Source organism: Opisthocomus hoazin, chromosome 9, assembly GCF_030867145.1.
Source record: "Opisthocomus hoazin isolate bOpiHoa1 chromosome 9, bOpiHoa1.hap1, whole genome shotgun sequence".
In the NCBI taxonomy this organism is placed as follows: domain Eukaryota; kingdom Metazoa; phylum Chordata; class Aves; order Opisthocomiformes; family Opisthocomidae; genus Opisthocomus; species Opisthocomus hoazin.
In genome coordinates this window covers 35,592,772-35,612,206 of record NC_134422.1, presented here as the reverse complement: position 1 = coordinate 35,612,206, position 19,435 = coordinate 35,592,772, and the positions used below count along the sequence as shown (strand labels likewise).

Sequence of the window (19,435 nt, the reverse complement as noted above, 5' to 3'; positions counted from 1 at the left end):
CCTATCTATCAGTGTGAACCAATGCCTGCTTACCACTTGCTTCCTTTGGAGATCATGGAAGGGAATGTGGCATGAAAAGTAAAAGGGAAACACAAATGGGGAATATAAAAACACTGGAATGATGAACAGATTTTTTTTTTTATTTAGAGGTATGCATTTTTTCCCCACATCCTTTGATTATATATTTGATAAAGAGTAATGAGTCTGAGTACAGAGTTGCAAACATCAATTCTCTTGCTCCTAAATAGAGGTCAGGAAATGAATACACTATATGTGTTTGGTTTTAATTCCCTTCATCCCTATGATCATATAGATTTCCTCCCCACAACTAGGCTTTGTACATCCTAGTTATCAGTTACTCCCACCCTTTGGCCACCATGAAAAGAGTGCTTGGCTGTCAACCCTCCAATAACTGATACCAGACTTAGATTTCCTTCCTAAGACTCTAGTTTTAAAACTCTACAGAAACTGTCATGGAAGTTGATAGGAAATGATCCCTTGTTTTCAAAAGGTATAACTTTCTAATTAATGTTCAGTACATCCCAAATATTCACCATTTTAGTTCTGTACTAGTTAAAGTTTCTGATAATTTTATCTTAAACAGAGGCAGAATTGGCTCCCAAAGCTCTGCTTAGGTATGCTGGCTACATTTACTGTTAATGAACAACTAATATTGAAGGCATTAATCCATAGGATGTTACCTGTATTTAACATGGCAGAACTTTGGTAAATGTACAGGTTACTTCCTAAAGATAAGATTTTCAGGTTGCTCTTAACTGATACATGTTTGTGAGATGTATGCTATAGGCACAACTGGTTTTCATAAACATACAATATAGCTAAAGACCATTCCATTGCTTGGCAAGAAAACCCTCCAAATTGTCTGGGAGAGACAGAAAGCATATTTTAATTCAAATTAAATGATTAGTTTATAAATTAATCGTTTAAGAACTGTAGAATGTGGAGGTATGAATAAACCTACCGAACATAGAACAGTGACGAATGTGTCTGTAATGTGGTGCTGTGAAGCAGCGTTACTAGAAATTGGTACAAGGGCTGCGCTGCTGGAGTTGGAGAGCTGTGAGTCTTGGCACCCATTAGTGCTTAATGAAGGCACCCAGAGAACTGGTGGTGGCCAAAGAAAATGTCGACTGTAAGGAGTTTATCCTTTTTCTCAGGTACTTGCTAGGAATGAAGATGGTGGTGGTGGGAGGAGATGTACCTTCTCTAAATGTGGAAGAGATTCGTACTGGAAAGGGTGCTTTCTTTTTTTTTTTTTTTTCCTTTCACCCCACGCAGTCTAACTGACCAGGGACAGCTGTTCACTTCCCTGTAATTTCGCGGTGTGATGTCAGGAATGTTTGATTATTTCTATGTGGACTTATGGAAATACTGATGTATTAATATGGCAGTTCTAATGTCCCCTTTCTCTACTCTTAACATATATACACTGTGGCTTGCAAAGCGGTGGGAGAAGAAGACTTTTTTGCTTTAATTCTACTCCAGGAATAAGGCAGCTCAAGTGTCTTGGAATTATGAATTAGAAATTGATTAATAAAATTTTCTTGCTCTGCCATGCCTGAGTCAAATTCCCTAGAACCTGGGGAAAATTCTAACACCGTCTGTTTCCACATCTGCCATATACATTGGACTATGTATATGTAGCACAAAAGCATGTAGCCTAAGACAAATTGTACTAGTCCTGTGCCATCTATCATTTCAGTTTAGTTCTGTGTTCCTTAGAGACTCCTTTTAAAATAGGAAGAATCTTAGAAATTAATTTCTCATCTTCTGCTAAATTACAAAATTCTGAAGAACAAACAGACAGTGGCATTTTATATTCTCTAGGCAGCACTACTTACTATCCCCAGAAATATCATTTCCTCTTCTCTCATTTTCTCTGTTTTCTTGCGCTGGATATATCCACGCCAAACCTGAATTGTAAACAAAACTCTAATGAGATAAATGGGCCTTGCTACAGCTTCCTTTACTGTCGCAGACACAGGAAAAAACAAATAGAGGAAGGAAAGGTACAACAGACAATTGAAACTATTACTCTCTAACAGGTTGCCATCTGCTATTTTTTTTTAAAGCAAATTCTAAAGTTTGTTATCCCTTCACACTGGTATATCTAGCTTCTAAACACAACATCATCAGGGTTCAAAAAATGTTTAGACTTAAGATTTTGACTGAGCTCCTGTTCTTGTCAGGCTGAAATATTAATCTGTAAGGACTTTTTCTGGAATTTAGCGGTTATCTCCCTTTCTCATCTTTTCAAGTTATGGAATAAACTCATTCCCTGCAGATCACAGGAAAAGGCATGAATTCCCTGAGATGCACTGGATTCCAGCGGGATGACAGAAAGAGCAACTGAGGTCATAAAAATCAGAACGGAAAAACAACATGTAGGTTATAAAGTCATCCTGCATTGCCAGTGCAGGACTGTTTCCCTTGATCTTGCATCTAGGGTCCTGTCTCATTTTGTTAAGTGGTTTAAATGATGTATTTCACCTTGCTAGACACCCTGAAAGCTACGATTTCAGAATGCTCCCCACCCTGTGAGCTGTGTTTCTGTCTATTGCTGTTCTTCTGCACAAATCATTGTCATTTGGTTCTGGCAGAACTCTTGTTAAATCAGAGATTTCACCTTTTGAATGCAAGTGGCAGCATCATCTGGATTTGGACCCATCTGGACCTGAGGTTTAGTTTGTCTTTCTTTCTTCTCTGCAAGGTAAATTTTCTTCATGAATTTTGCTCGACAGCGGCCTTGGCGAGCCCGTTCTGCAACCTGGATCACTTTAACAGCTTCTTCAAGTGTCATGGCCTTGACTGGTTTCTTCAACGGCACAGCCAAAAAGGAATGGACAAAGCAAGGTATTAGAGTTATGTGTTTTGTTAACTGCCTACCTCAGTTCGCAAACGAAACAACCTATGAACTACTTGTGGAAAATTTCTAAGACAAAAAATCCCTTTCACAAACAGCAGAGACTCCTGTTTCACTGCTATCTTGCAATATCTTGGATGTTTGGTATCTTGAGAGATGTGTTTTTACGAGGACCTTCGGGAGAAAGTGAACCCAATGTATGATAAGGAAAGCCAGATGCTGTAGTGGGAAACAAGCATGGCTCTGTATGGCTTATACGTCCTGCTGAACTCTATCCATTCGGGGTGAAAAACACAACAAGAACCACAGGGCTTTGTCCTATTAAAAGCAGAATTTCTTAAGCCATGGAACATCTTCCTTTTACTTTTCTGAATGGATGGGTTTCTGGATACGCTGCTGGGACCCCAGCTCTCTGCTGAATGGAAGGACAGGCTGTTCTGAGCCAGCCCAGGCCTGGTCAGTCCAGCCCAAGTAGAAGAGGCCTGGGGAAAAACATATCGGAGCAGTGCAGCTGGAGAGAGGGATGCCCCTTCTCACTCCTGAGTTAACCCCTCATGCTCCCCATGGAAAAGCTGAATTATTGTCCTTTCTTGATATTAATCCCCCTATTGGAGACAGTTCACTTTTGATGCTTCTATATTGTGTGGAGCTCGCTATATTACATTTTCAGTAGGGCTTTCTCTAACAGAATTACATAGCAGGACAAACAGTCTGCAGAGCAGAATCCTCTGATGAACTCCACTGTATCGGATGTACGTTAGACTGCTTGTAACAGCAGTGCTATGGATGCTGAAGAATTCAGTGGTCCGTTACATGGCAGTTAGGATTTCCTGAGCATACACGGCTTGCTATGATGCATGCAGAAGTGCTGACAACCCTCTAGCAATCCCAGCGGTGACTGAACTGGAAAGTGCAGCACAGGGCACTGGACTCACACTGTGTGAGATTATTCATGTTTACTTAATCTCGTGCCTCTCTTGTGGCATCCTGGCAAGGGAGACCTGGACCCTGCCAGCACCTGAAGCGCAAGAGCCTGGTGCTCGCAGGTGAGCTGGCTGTACACCAGATAGTCTCATCTGTTATGGATGTCGCATTGAAAAGGGGTGAGCGCAGAACTGTGGGAAACAAAAAGGCTTCAAGATGTAATGCGCTGAAATAGAGGAACTCCACAGACCAACAACATCAGACTACTGGAAGAGTAGAGAATTTACCCAGAGGTTTACTGCGGAGGTCAGGAGGACTGCAGCTGCCCATTAAAGTAATCTAGCAGGGAGCCTGTGCTCTGTCTCCCTAGACTGCCTCTGACTGGTCCTGCTTCTTTCCCTGGGAACCTTCCCTCCGTTGCTTTGTGGGATCAATGCACAGACTTCCCCCACCAGCTTAATTACTCGTGGAGAATTCAACAGTAGGGCCAGTGCAGCAGTTTGACTAAGTGGTCTGATCAGGACTGCCTCTTCTGGCTATAACATCTATGAATCTAAGTTGTCCAGACATGGGGGCACAGTTGTTTGTTTCAAGGGGTTAGCAACGACTGCTTGCAGGCAATGCGCCACTTCCAAAAGGTCAAAAGTATATCAAGTCCAGAACAGTCTTCACCGCACCATTCGTGTAGTTCTCTGTAATGACTTTTGCTCTGCCAAAACTCAATTTTCTACTCCTCCTAGCAGCTGCACCTCTATAGCTGCACAGAAGAGACTGCAGTCATTGTTCAGAGGTTATAAACAACTAAGTGCTAACAGTTGTGCTGACCTGAACTCTGAGTTTTGACCGTTCCAGTTAGGAATCCTGGTTCAGTAAAACTTAAGCCCAGCTTGATTTCAGTAGGACTAATTATATGATGCGAGTTAGCTAGAAAAATAAAGCACCTACTAAACTTTGCCAGCGTGCTGCCCTTTCTCTAACATTCTCATACACATAAAGCAGAGTCCATTCATTCCAGTCTTAACCAGGCTCAAGGTGTGACTGGATATTGTTAGAGAGCAAAATTTAATGTTACTATCTATTTGTGCTTTATCTGTAAACAGACTTTTACTTCCTAACTGCTGTAAAAGTACTTTTCAGTGACTCGTGTTCAGAAGTGTGGCTATAAACTAAAAAGGTTAAGCATGTTGTTACGTAGCTATGTGGTACACTTACCTGTGTTTGCAATCCAGTGTTAAGCAAAATCTGATCAAGGATTTTCTCCCTCTGCTGCAGGACTTCCAGGTTTTCTTTAATGAAGTACCTTGGGACAGGTACTTCTATGTCTTCCTGCAGGAAGAAGTAGTCACGCGATGCTTTTTAGAACTGCATTAAAATCACATTTATTAACTGAACACCTTTACAAAGCAATTACATTGGACTGAGATTGCTGAATATTTTGGAGTGTTGAGGAATTTGACCTGTGTAACAGCTGCTGAGCTGTTACTTTGCAATCACTTAGGCCTAATTCAACAAAAACAAATAAATCAACCCAGTTTCTGAACCGCAGCAGCCCAGAAATCTTTCTTTTCATAATGGCTCAATTATATTATCAAACTGTTAAAATATTTGGCTGGGTTGCCAGAAATTTGAACATGATTTCCACCAAATTGAATACCTCTGGTTGTACAATCATCCCACTATTTTTTTTTAATTGACATGAAAAATAGATCTGTTCTCTTCCTTTTTTTTTTAACTATTACTAGAACTCAAAACACAATTCTGTTTGTCTATAGGTATTTCTACCTGTAAATGAACTGTCACTGTCTGTGACTGTGATATCTCAGTTACCTCTCAAAATCATGCATGATTAGAAGTGGCTGTATTTACTTGTTTATATCATCAAAAAGCTGTAACTGATTCACATTTCTACTGATTCTTCTCCTGTAGAATTTCACTGTTGTTGAGAAATTAAAAAAAAAAAGACAGGCAGACAAAAATCTACCCCAAAAATCAGGAGGCTGCGGCGTGCTGTAACCTGTTCTTTGTATTGAAGACTGGAGACAATTCTTCAATAATAGTTACCAGCAAGTATATTTCTTTGGAGGGGGGCAGGGAGTGGAATGTGTCTTCATAGGTCTGGTTCAAACTGGTGCCACCTTCCCTATATACTGTTTCAGAAACATCTAGAACATCTCCTCAAGCTAGCGATTCACCCAGAGGGGTGGGCGGAGACAGGCAGTATACTTACCCTGTCGTGCTACTCATGAGGGGATGTACGGTCTAATTTGTCCCCAGGTATATGTGGGCACTTGGTTCTTTTGCCCAAGGAGCCTAAGACACGTACAAGACTTGATGGTGCGCTATCAGTGCTCTCTGTTCTGTCTGCTGTGGAAAGTGGTGGGCTTTGACCTGTTCAGGGAGACCTTTGACTTATTCCTTTGCAACCTCGATGCTACCTCTAGTGCGAGCAGACACAGAGGAGAACAACACTTGCTATGAAGAGCAAGCACTGCTCCTGGCTTGACAGAGACGCATGGTAGATGTGCTGTTTGTGAGCTCTAAGGCCTTCCAATTTCTAGAGTAAGAATTTGCAGTGAAGGCTGTGGCCAATGAAAACAGCCACCGCAAACTGCCAACTTGCAGATTTCATCACTAAGTCCCACAGTTGCACACAGTGCAGACCGGGACATCCCTATTATGGCAGCATAAGAAAGCTTCTAAGTAGGACTGTGTTTGTCCCTATTGATTTTATCACTGCAGAAGACTGGTCTGCTAAAGCTTCTAAATATTTCTCTTGTTAAGCTCCCTGTTTGCACCTTCTAACACCCTTGATTGTTGATGGAAATTACTATATGTTGTGCTTTAAGAGTGCGAATCACTCTAGGTTGGATTACAAACCCATCTGTCTTTAGGTATAAGAAATCAAATGCTTTGTCTGGGTGCCCTTGCATAGGATGAGAGGGCTTTTACGCTGTCAGGCAGCAGCGTGAGTCAGTCACTGTAGGTGTGGTGAGTATGTCTGATGTCTAACCTGGGCTTTAATTACAAGTGATTCTGGACTGTGACTTCTACTGACTGTAAAGATGAGATCAAAGCCATAATACTGGGGCTGGAAGTCGGGGGGAATAGGGAGACTACTCTTCATAATCTCTTTTTGTGACCCAGCATTGAAAAGTTAAGTTTGTGATGTTTATCCTTAAGTCAAATTTACAGCTTTTCAGCCACTCCCGGCTCCACATGGGATTTGTGTATCCAAATACCTTTACAATTACTCCAGGAAATGGAGTAACCGAGTGTTGGAAGGCAACTTTATGAAGAGATGAAGCCCCGAGCTAAAGAAGGAGGAAGCTTGGCCCTACAGTGACATAGTAAAAAGTATGCAACGTAATTGCATAAGATATAAAATGAGACTACTTGGGTGTGTTCTCTGCCTACAGTCACGCTGGATTTTAACCTATGATAATATGGTGAAAGGGAGGACTGGAGATATTCTTTCTCGGCAGATTCTTTAAGAAACAGAAATAATTTGTCAAGTACTGGCTAGTAATTTTGGTTTGGAACCAAGAATAAATGATTATTTTATTTAAAAATATAAAATGTATTCTATCTACTATGGAACATAACATTTTCTTTGAAAAAGCATGAAATCTCTTTAATGCCTTTTTTTTTATTTTGGTAGGTAGGTATGTCGTGCCTTCTTAAAACTAAGGTGTAGCACAGGAATTTGAATTTATGTTTGTTTTTTAGCAGATGTCAAGCATGACTTTTCAGGCTTGCCAACTTTTTGCTGCAGGTGGATTTACTGATAAGTCATAAAACCAGCATTGCTTAATGATTCAAAATATGGTTTGAAGGATCAGTTTCCTCGGAGGTGTATTTATACTCTCCAGTATGCCTTCTCACAGTTTAGAATAGTGCTTTTCTATGACTAATGTAGAAGGTAAAGAGCTGGTGAATGTTCATGGTACTTACTATCCTAAATTTTCAGAGTGAAATACGCGTGCCGTAGCAAACAGAAAGATGTTTGCAAATCTCAGAATTATGCTACAATGATATTACGCAATTTATCTCACTTTATAACTGGGATCCTGAAAACAGCAGTAAGTTAAGCTCAAAGTCTTTTTCTTGAGAAAAGCGGTTAGCAGCAGTACCTAAATTTGACAATAGGTGGAGCTGTCTGCGAGAGAAGTAACCACCTTTTCGCAGCCAGTTTTTCATTCGGCTTTTAGAGCACAGCTTCAAGACTTCGCCTTCCTGTCATATCCGTCTGGTTTAGCGGGCTGTCTGTCAGGGGGCTGCTTTTACATCAGGCAGTCCTGACCCCCGGACCTTAAATATGCTGGCTCCTTGACAGTAAGAGACTTGTCTCACGTTTCTCATTTTGGTAGTTGGTCGTACTACAAACTACTAGACCAGACCATGCAACTTGTAGTGTTACCTGTGATCTCTGGAAGAGGCCTGAGGCCAGGCTGATTCACAGTGATTCCAAGGGCAGACTGAAGTGGATAACTGACAACTTAGTTATCAGTTGCCTGTCTTCTATCTAATTCCACACTAAAATCAGGCAGAGTCTGCTGTCATTAATAGCAAAGCTGTCTAAGCTAGTATGGCTTCACATTAGGACGTGTGCAAGTGGAAGAGCCGCAGAGGCTTTGCTGCTATAGAGAAGCAGAAATGCACATACTGATCAAGCAGATCAGCTTTTAAAATCTTACTCCAATATGTAATGCTCATCATGGATCAAATATACTCTAATCTTTAATAAAAATGCCATAATTTCTGGTCACCCAGTACACTAGCAAACGTGCAGGAAGATAAATTACCTGGTGGAACTTGAAAGACTACAAGTAAATGTGACTGTTCTTAAAATACAGGATAGGTAAAATTCCTATGAATTTGTTCATAATAATGGTAGACCTACTGGGAGAAGCTTTAGATCTTCCAGGATGTTATCAATGTAATGACACTCTGACTTCTCCAGCTCCACCATCTCTTTTTTAATCTCCAGGATCCGGCCAATCACACCATCTAGCACTTGCCGAATCGCTGTCCGTTTCTGCTGGTGAACGAGCTGGTCATGGGCCGTCTCCAAGTCACGGAAGATTTGCATGTATTTGATGTAGGAAGCAGCTAGCATCTTGAATACTTTCACGCGGTCCTTCTCTGGCTGGAGGAACTCTTCTCTTTCTCTCCGGAGCTGGATGTCGAGGTCTTTCTGGGCATCTCTCCACATCTTATTGTAAGTGCTAATTGAAAAGAGGAGACTATGTTAACCTGACATGAAAGCAAGAGTTAGCACACAATGATGCCAGGGCTCTATGTGTGTGGATTTCTCGAAAAAGCAAGCCTGGAAATGTAAGCCATTGTATTTATAAGGAGATTTTAACTACAATGTATTTTAAAAACCTTTAGCAAAATTTTCTCTTTTTGATGTTTTTAAAAATAGGAATCTTAAAATGCTATTTTATTAATGAAAGCTGAAAAGTTAAAAACTTCTCCACTTTGTCCTCAGCATGCCTGAAACATCCTTCAAAGGCTTGAAGCTGCAAACTCCAACAGTGCCACAAATTTCATTCAATTGTGCTAATTGAGAAGATGATTTAATAGAAAAGCTATCTCCCCTGAAAGCCTTTATGATGGGCGAAGGTCTCTTTTAGGTGACTTCATGTTTGGGATGAGGACCAATTGATGTTTCTAAAGTGTGTGTTGCTTTTCTGCCTTTCTGAAAGAGTTGCTTACAGCTAATTGTAGGGTAAAAGCTATAACTGTGCTAATGCTACAGCGTAGCTGTGGGCACTATTTCGAATGTGAAGCTAGGAAAATTATTTATTTCTATGGTAGCAGCTGTTGCACTCCAAGCAATTGCTAAAGATCTGATCTGGTGGCTAGAGGACTATGTGATATGGAAGATGTCATCCAAGGCCAGCTTCCATTCCAGAAGGGGTAACACTGTTTACTTGGTAGTTTTGGTAGGAACAGGTGGAGCTCTGATGTGAACATGGACTGGCTGTCAGTGGTTTGTCACGGTAAAAGCAGATCAGTGCAGAATACTGTGGGAAATCATCCTCAAGGGGCAAGAAACAGACCCTGGGCAATGAGGCTTTTATTCAGAGAAGAGCTCAAACAGCAGGGTTGTGACTGAAAGGTACTAACATCTGTGGTAGTGAAAGACCCTTTTGGGTCCTGTTCTACCTGTAACCTCTCTTTTCCAGGTGGAGACTCTCCACTTGAGTGACAGGCATCAAAAAATCTTATGTCTTTGAAACTGTTTCTCTACCAGCAGAGCTAAGATATTTCTTCTGTGCTGGGACTCAGTTATGCTGGGAGGAAACCAGTTGATTCACGTTGCCAGGTTTGCAGGAAAAGTAGAAAACTGGGCTAAGGTAACAGGGAAATCCGACTTAGACCTAGGTATAAAGGCCATTGGTCTCAATGGTGCAATCTAGACCCATCCATATGCTTAACCTAGCTATCACTTGCCGTTCCTAGAGCCCCACAAAGAAGGATGAAGACACTAAAAGGCTCTGCCTCCATTACGTGAGCTTTCAGAGAAGACCTCTTGCTGATCTGAGCAGCATTGAGGGAGTGCTTGTATATTAATTCTGACAAGAAAGCTGGGCAGCTGTTAATGTTGCTCGTGCTTCATAATATATACCTAAATTGGAGCTCTGACAGCTGATCTTATCATACCCAGTCTCGGGAGTACAGAATGACCCGAGGCGTGTGCTGCAAGAGGGACCAATGAGGTGGACAGGACAAGCTCCAGCCCCGTGCGTGCAGTGCGTGCTGCATGTCCAGGATGCTGACGGGGCTGCTGGGACTCCCTGCAGCAGTCAGCAAAACCACCAACAATCTGAACCCTGCTATTGAATTTGCATCATTAACTTTTTAAAGTGCATATTATACTTCTCAGCTGACCCAGGTTTCTGCAAGATGCAGCTGGTCTTGCTTTTCCTAATGCTTCTGCAGCCCACCCAGGTCTTTCCCCTTCCTTTTTTCCAACTTCATTTACATCCCATTGCACCACCCGAATCACTCAATTGCAGCAATTAACCCAGGTGCAGGAGATAAACAAAATAAAACCAGCAGAGTGGAGAAGACTGGCACAAACAAGACCAGCATTAGCTTTGACCTGAGGGCTCTGCTGGTTGATCACTGGGAGTTTTGTACGCTTCCTCTAAAGTCAGGACACGGAAGAACGTATTGTGGGGAGGTTCACGGGGTTTTCCAGCGCAGGAGGATACAACACGGTATTGTACTCACTTAGCTGTGCCTACTCACAGACCATTTGATGGCAGGGAGGTTATAAATCTTAGAGGAAGCCTGGCCATACAGATTGTCCCCACAACCACACCACTGATTTATGAGCAGCGGGTATCCTCAGGCTAGAGCGTTTCGAATGCGGGTTATTGCATGGAGACAACAGATTGTGCGATGATGAGAGCTGACTCCATGACTGTCCACTCCAATTTACAATAACCTCCCTTTCTGCCTCCTCTGACTGAGGAACGTCAAGTGGTTCCTCCTGCTGAGCCAGCTAATATCCTGTTTCTTTTTATATTTTGAATGACTTTTTCAGGGAGGAGTGAGACGGAGTGCTCCAGCCCTTCAGAGTATGTTAATGTAGGGCGATATAGATGGAGCATAATTGCTTCCCTAAAGCATTAGTTTATCAGATAAGCATTAAGATGATTGCAAGCTCGTTGCTGTGGGTCAGACGTTAAGACAATGGATATTATGGTATGTTTGTGGCTTTTGCAGCAGTGATGCTCTGTGTAAATGATGTCAAAAGCAGGGACAGGCCCACTGGAAAATGAAGTACTGAAGGAAAAGCTTGATGTGGAACTGCTAAATTTTCAGCTGTGATAAGCTGATTGCTCCTGTGTCCCTGTCGCAGTCAAGGTGACTGACACCTCGGGGGGACCTGGTCCTAGAGCTTCAGTTTGTTAGGCACCCGATGGGGAACAGCAGGTACTTAATAATTGGACAGTGCCAGCAGAAATGTGATTTGCGTGTCTCTTTGGTTCACCCTGATTAAAAACTGGAGAACACATGCACAGCCATTTGTTTCCCCACCCTAAAAAGGATTAAAATAATTATTTCAGGTTTTACTTGTGTTCAAATGGGAGCCCTTCTGGACTAGTTTGAAGGATCAGATGTGCTTGGTGTTAAGAGTCTGTTCTGGGGGCCTTGGCAGAGCTGCTATAATGCTGAGGAGCCCTTCAGCTTTGCAGACAAATGTGCTCAAGGGTAGTCAGGAGGAGTAATGCATGTCTTCAAGATTATACATTAAAAGCAAAGGACAGGACTGCTCTTCCTTGCCTGTTCATCAGACAGTGTGCGACCCCTAAGTCCCCATCTGAATTTTTGCCTATTTGCTCAGTCTCCCTTTGCACTAAGTTGTAAACTCCCTCACAATTGCTTCCACGTGCTCAAGGGGGAGTACCGTGCAGCCTTGAGTGTGCTGGCTTTTTATTTACTGTTACTGCTTCAATTTGTAGGCTTGTTTCTGTTCTGCAACGGGTAGCTCGTGAGCTGTATCCGTGCCTGAGGATGATACTGTACTGGAAATGGATTAGAGCATCTAACCAACGTATCAGTGTAGGTAACCAGCAGGACTGAGCACAATTTTCCTACTCAAGGCATAAGGTTATTAAAACCTGGAAGAGAAAGAAGAATGTCTGTCAATCTCTGCATGTGTACAGCAGTATAAATAATGCTGCAAATTGTCATAGCAACTACAAAATAGGAGCGTTATGGGGAAAATAAGCAACACTGTAATGGGATGAGGAAAAAGCACATAAAATGACTTAACTTCAAAATCCCCAGAGTGCTTTCTGGCAGCTTACAACTTGGAGGGAAGGTCAAGGCTTTACCTCCTAACTGATGTCCCTTCTCTTCACTCCCACAAAGTAGAAATGGAGTCTAAAACAAGGGCTTAAGAAGACTCTTTTGCCATAGTGTGACTTCTAGTTCGAATCTCACTTTTATTGCTCAAAATAAAGCCTGATCTGCTTATTTAGAGTGAAGCTTAAGAATATGTTTTTCCTGCTCGAGTTTATCCATAAGCTACAAGTCTATCATCAAGTTTAAGCGTAGAGATGTTTAAAATCCTGCCAAATTATGCATTGCCTCGTTTTAATATTCAGAGCCCTCTAATTCTGCACATTTGTTTGACCCATCTCTTCTTACACTTAAAAAACCCTGTCAGTTTTGAGTGCAGCTCAGGTTAGCTTGCTTACTTGTGTTGAATTGGTTTGGAGACTTAAGCGTGCCCTTCTTGGAAGGATTTGTGCTGAGCACACAAACTGTCCCTCAGACCACTTTGAGCCAGCAGTGGAATCTGGCATCAGTGGGGTTACCTTTGTGTGTGTTTTTTCTTTCCCTTCCCCGGAGGCGTCTTGGTGTTTTTACTTAGCTGCCAAAGGGAACACTATTTCTGTTATTCCAGGACGTGGCACAGTTTGCACTCCAAGCTGTCTCTGGATTTGTCTATGGGCTGAACCCAAGCTTCTTTGATGCTTGGCTTTTCTGGGCTGTCCTCTGAGGACAGAAATATCTCACTTGCACATGCCAGCCATGTAAACGCAGAGTGTAAGTGCTGCATGGGCCCTACTATTTTTTCTGATGGGTGGGTACATGTAAAGAGATAGAAGGGAAAACATTTGACTCTGACTCGGCCCAGCTCTCTTCACCTAATATGGAAACTCCCACTTGATTAAATGAGCACTAAATTGTGTGTGCGTGTTAAAACATTTCTAAAGCAACTATGCTGCCACTACCTGAATTTCTCCTTTCTCAGAAGATGAGACTGCACTGTGCTGGGCTATCTAGCAGAGAGTGGAGAAGGCACCAGCAGGGCTTGCCAGCGGGTGTGGGGCTAGGCTGCAGCAGGGCCCTGGGTGCCGGAGCAGGGCTCCTGCGGGCACAAGCAGCCCAACATGTATTGCTGCCGTGCAGCCCAAGCCAACGGTCACGGAGCAGACGAGAGGCGACCGAGACGTGGGTCTAGCGACAAGGAAGTGTGTGTGGGGGCCAGTCCTCGGGGTCTCCTCTAGATCCTCGGGGCTTGACAGGTCAGCCATTGTGCTGAGCCCTGGGCAAACACGGGGGAGGGAAACCCTGCCCTGCGGCCTCTGCAAAATAAAGAAACCAGAGACAAAGGTTGGGAGGGGAAAGTGAGGCCCCGAGAGGAAAAGGGGCTTGCACAAATGCTGCTGCTTTTCTTTTTTCCTTCTCTCTTTCTAAAAATCACCAGACTTAAAATGACTGCTGGCTTACTCAGGTCAGCAGCGTTACCTGTTACAACCTGCTCAGGTATTGCGTGGAGATTGCAGGGCTGAATATATTATATGAGCAGCCTTCCCTTGCCGTATTACAGACAAAGCCTTTTTGGGGGTGGAGAGGTGCAGAGACAGAGCTCAGTGTGGCCTCATGACACAACCAAATTGACTGAAAAGTTGTCTGAACCAATTTCAAAGCCTGTAGGCTGCAGCCTGGAGCAGGGCTGACTCGGAGGTCTGAGTATGGTCAGGCCTGCCTCGCTCCTGAAATGAGATTAGGCTTACAATGACACCGAACTCCTTAGCTGGTGGTGAACGTCACGCTGCCATATGACCTCCCGTAAGTATGTTTGCTCTTGCCATGATGTTTTACAGAGTTTGAAGCATTTGGGGAAAATAAAGGATAAACCTCAACAGGATTTGGTTGCGACAGGGGAAGAAAACATACAGCCTGCTGGCATTATTAACGTGAACAGCTCTATACTTGTGTCATCTCCAATTGCAGCCTTGGGTACTACAACAGAAAGTGACTAGGGTATAAAAGATTTCTGTGGCCTAAATGTAATGGGAAACTGCAGGGGAGGCGGGGAAGCCTGCTTCGCTAAGCAGCAGTGGCAACACCGCACCTCAGCAGGTCTCGAGCACCTGCTCTAGCCAAACTCACACGGCCGACTGGAAAAATGTTTTCTGTTTTCTCACAGGAGGACACTGCAAAGCGATTCAGGTGGGGGAGGCATTATTCCAGAGAGCTCTTTGCTGTAGCAGGCTCCAAGGGCAATCCTGCTGTCTGTCAGGCTGCAGCTCCTGCCTCGGCTGGAGGCCCTTTGCTTTCAGGTAAGGAGAACAGCAGCCTCCTCTCCTTCGCTTGCAAGCGGCATTCCTCCTGGCCAGGGAAAAAATGACAGGACGGGGAAGGAGGGCTTTGGTAACTTTGATCTGATCACTGTGTAGCATTGCTGCAGCAGATACTGCAGTGAGCTCTGATCTGCAGTGAGACGGATCTAAGAGATGTTGAAAAACAGGCCAGAGCTGAGAAGACCCTACCTACTCAATTTGCCAATACCGCATTTTACTGGGTGTGGTAAATGAAGTCTGTGTTGGCATTAACCATCCTGTGTGCATCACTTTGTTTTCTCTTCTTCCCTTAGTGAAAGGAAAGAGCAATTGCGCGTCCAGCTGCCTAGCTGCATGCATGAAGGGCAAACGCTGTGCCTGGGTGCTGCTCCACCTCTGCTAGGATCAGGAGGCTTTAAGCTCAAGGTTAACACTGTCTCCTCGGTTTCTTAAAACTATAGTCTCTTCTTTCGCCGTTTTCTAGCACAAGTGCTGCTGGGATAGTTCCACTGGCAATGCTTTTTCCCAAGGAGACAACGTATGAGTAAATGCGCGAGACCTCTCCCTACCTGCTCATTAAGGGAGCTGCAGCTTCGAGTCTTAGTTGTGAACATTTTGATTCTGTCTCTGTTTTCCTGCTTTAATGTAAGCAGGATGACATGCAATGCTCACCAGAGGTGGAAAGAGCAGCAAAGATGAATCCACGAATGCTTGGGAGATGTATGACAGAGAACATGCTAGGAATGCCCAGGAGGAAGCTAATAATTGTGGTGTTTGGATGGAATTTGAAGAATACGGCCTGGGGCCACACACTGAATGAGGGGATAAAAAGAAATATTCAACACCAGCCCGATCGCTGAATGAGGCTGGGGGCCCGTGGGAAGAAAATAGGATGTGATCGCAGCATAAGAAACTGCATCGTAATGCAGCCACTTAAAGTGGAGTAGAGAAGAGGGAATTAAAAGTTGCACTGACATTTTCTTACATTTTGGTTTTGCAGCCTTAATTTTCTTTAACCGAGCTTTGGGGATGTAATATAAAACATAGGTCTCCTTTGGTTGTTTCTGTCGGAAGCAGAGGGGGAGATCCTAAAGATCTTCTCTTAGATTAATATTTAACCACTGACTTAATGTAAGTTCTATTTGTGACATGAGATTAAATTTTAAAGCTTTTTGATTGTTTAAAGCTCCTTGGGGTGGCAGTGGCAAATGTCTTGTAGCTGATTAAAACCTGGTACAAATGGTAGCGATGCCAAGACTGAACTTTGAACGTGTCTGGACTTAGGGCTGTTAGTGAAAGTTAAGAAACTACTGGTCAAGATCCTAGAGGTCAAGTAAATGGTAAACAAATTCATAAAAGAGGAGGAAATGCAACAGGAAAACATAAATGCAGAAACATGTATGTAAATCTCCTGTTCAATGTCTGGAACAAAATGTCCATCTCTATGCAAATGCTGGGGTTTGAGTACTTTAGGAAGCGCGATACGTCCAGCACTTCTCGATCAACCCTCGAGCCAATGTAATGGGCATGCTCTCCCGTGAGCGCTGCCACTGTCCGTAGAAAACGTCATGCCTGTCCGGGCACGCTGACTTTTCTTTTGGCTGGCTGCTGGAGCTTACGGACCCTAGGAAAATATAGCTGAGCGCTTCCCTAGTGTCCTGTCTCCATCCTGCTACAACGCTTACCAAAGCAGTGGAGCACCACGTTCCCGTGAGCTGTAGACCACACCTCTGTTAAAATCACGGGGCGAATGCGCCTCGTAAACTGACTGGAAATAGTGAAACCCCAGCCACGTAAATCGCGTGCAGGGTGACTGCGCTGCGAATGCTGCTGGTCTGACCGCCCGACCTGTGGTGCGTTCCAGACCACTGCCCTGCGTGCACACTCTGTACGGCCAGCACGTCCAACCGGCCGCGCCAGGCGCATGCAGTTTCTCTCTGTGTGCGTAGCAGCTGTTCTTCCAGATGTCTAAAAAGCAGCTGTTTACCTCAAGCTCAAAGAAAAGCTATGTGCCGTGTAGCATTTCTATACAGGACGCAGGATGTGCCTGTACAGTGTTGGAAAATCAGTGTTAAAGACCTGACTGTGACTTTGTGATGTGCCTGCCTCTTCGCAGGATGGAGTCTGTCTTCCATGCGACATGGCAAGATAGGCAGCCATCCCTGTTCCCAGGCAAATAAGGTGGTGTCCCCGAAAATATTTTTGCCCAGATCACCAAAGTTCTTTCTCATAAACTCCATGCATTATTAGCCCTTTGTTTCACTGCCTTCAGGTAAGGCAGTCTGTTATAAGACATTGTTGTCACGCGTCTTTTAAAATACTTTTCATTTAGCATGATTTATGGTACACAGCCAGGATACCCTCATTACAGACAGTCATGTAACAGTAGCCTCAGTAACTTACTTGAGAGCTAACTACGCTGTACCTTGCAAAACAAGATAGCCTAGGACAAAAGGAAAGCATGCTCCTATTTTGTAACTACTGGCATTGATTACAACTCGGCTCTGCTGGGGAGGAACGTGCAAGGCTGTGAGTAGTAAACTTTAAGATAAAATTTTTATAGATTTGCCAGCACTGTCAGCCCCAACCATTTAAAAATCATGAAATTAAACCTTCAGGGCCATGTATATTTAGGTAAGAATTTAGTACTTTTAACTTTCCTGATGGTTTGGGAGCATTGTTGATTCACATTTCTTCTGTGGTTTTTGTTTTTTTGGCTGAGACTCTCAAATGATAACCTGAATCCAGTTGCTGCGACAAGAAAGCACAAACTGTGCAGAAAACTTAGCACACTGACTGAGGCGTAGAATACAGAAAACAAATCTCTCCATCCCAATGGTTAACTCCAGCTCTACAGATGCAGTGGCTGATGAACTGGTGTATATTGACTTGTGCTTGCGAGGGACTGGATTAGCCCAGCTATAAATGCCGTGCTGTGCACAGCAATAGAGTGATTATCGTTAAGTGAGCCAAGCAGCATCAATATCAAATTGGAGTCCCTTACCGGCATCACTACCTTGTTTGGAAACAGAACTGTACATATTTTTGTCATGTGGTGCAGAGATGTGTAACGTGTTTATATGGACTTGCCGTTCAATGGTGGAAATGCTCAAGAGCCCTGTCTCTAAAATTAAACTGAGTTAAGCAAAAGAGCTGAAGTACAAGTATTTTCCAGCTATGCTCAGCTCAATTCCTTTTGTGTTAATCTAGCTCAAATAAGAGCAGCCGTGATTCAGACACTCAGTAGGAATGACAGATAACAACAGATTCTGAGATAACTCTCTTGGGAAGAGGTCAAATGCTACTCCTGTGGTTTTGGGGTTGGTTTGTGGTTTGGTTTTTTTCCTTTTAAACAACGCAATGTAGATAACTATCCATTTGTGAATTCACCTTAACTGAGTCACCACACCCCGTGCGAGGATTAGCGCTGTTACAAGCCAGGCCCTGCAGCGGATTAGCCAGAGACCTAACCAAGCGCTCCTCAAACTTCGGACTGCTGGAGGCTGTGCTGGGTCTGTGACCTCGGCCAGAGCCTCTGCACAGTCTCTGCTGTGCCCCGGTGACGTTTTTTCTTTATTCCTCTCAGCTCACCCTTCTCTCCTGAGCCAAGGAGCACAGAAAAGGAAGCTGCCTGGCTGGAAAGAGGTGACGGTGGTATCTGGCTGGGACTGCAAATGCTTGGAGGCAGGTGGCTGGAGGTCGGGCTAGGGCAGACCCAACGTGGAGATGACAAGGGAAGCTGCTCCAGTTCTGGAGCTGGAAGGATGGTCTAGAGCCTGAGGGGGTTTGACCTGCCAATGAGATGGAGTTTGAAAAGCGGACCCTGAGGGAGCGGGAGGCTTTGAGGCTGGTACCACTGATGCCAGAGGAGGAGAAGACCACGGGCACGGTTTGGATACCATCAGGTTTGAGCGGGCTGGAGCTTGAACATGCCAGAGAGGAGCAGCATCAGCAGATACTGCCTCGGGACCCACGCTGCTGGGCCTGGAGGCAGCACACAGCCAAGTACGGGGGGGCAACAGTCTGAAGGGAGGGCGTCGCGAGGCGGGTGCTGGTCTCCTCTCCCAGGTAACCAGCGACAGGACGAGAGGCAATGGCCTCAAACTGCGTCGGGGGAGGTTTAGATTGGATATTAGGAAAAATGTCTTTACTGAAAGAGTGGTCAGGCACTGGAATAGGCTGCCCAGGGAGGTGGTGGGGTCACCGTCCCTGGAGGGGTTCACAACACGTGTGGATGTGGCACTGCGGGACATGGTTTGTAAGAGAGGAAAAAGCATTTTTTTTGCAAGCGGGGAAGGGCCTGGTGCCTGAGCAGGAATGACAGTAACGTTGGCCTGCGCACGGCTGAGGTGATCCCACCGCTTTGGGAGCTGAACCCCCCCACCCTTCAAAGCCCCCTTCGGGCGCCCGACCCCCGCTGCCGCCTCAGGGCAGGCCCCGCACCGTCGGAGCCGGCGGCCCCGCGCTGGCACCGCAGGCCTCTGCCCCCGGAGCTACGAGGCGGCGGGGCGGGGAGGTTTTTACCCCCTTA

The 19,435-nt window shown here is 44.4% G+C and overlaps 1 protein-coding gene across 2 annotated transcripts in view; it reads right to left on the bottom strand.

The window, feature by feature from the left end:
* DRC11 (dynein regulatory complex subunit 11) overlaps positions 1-19,435 on the bottom strand; it is a 109,650-nt gene that overhangs the window by 90,043 nt on the left and 172 nt on the right. For both annotated transcript variants that reach the window (XM_075430249.1, XM_075430250.1), the window contains exons 2-5: positions 8,709-9,033; positions 5,021-5,134; positions 2,648-2,836; positions 1,863-1,934 (exon numbers count right to left, since the gene is read on the bottom strand). In XM_075430249.1, coding sequence (XP_075286364.1) covers positions 1,863-1,934; positions 2,648-2,836; positions 5,021-5,134; positions 8,709-9,033 — 700 coding nt within the window. The remainder of the gene's footprint in view (positions 1-1,862; positions 1,935-2,647; positions 2,837-5,020; positions 5,135-8,708; positions 9,034-19,435) is intronic.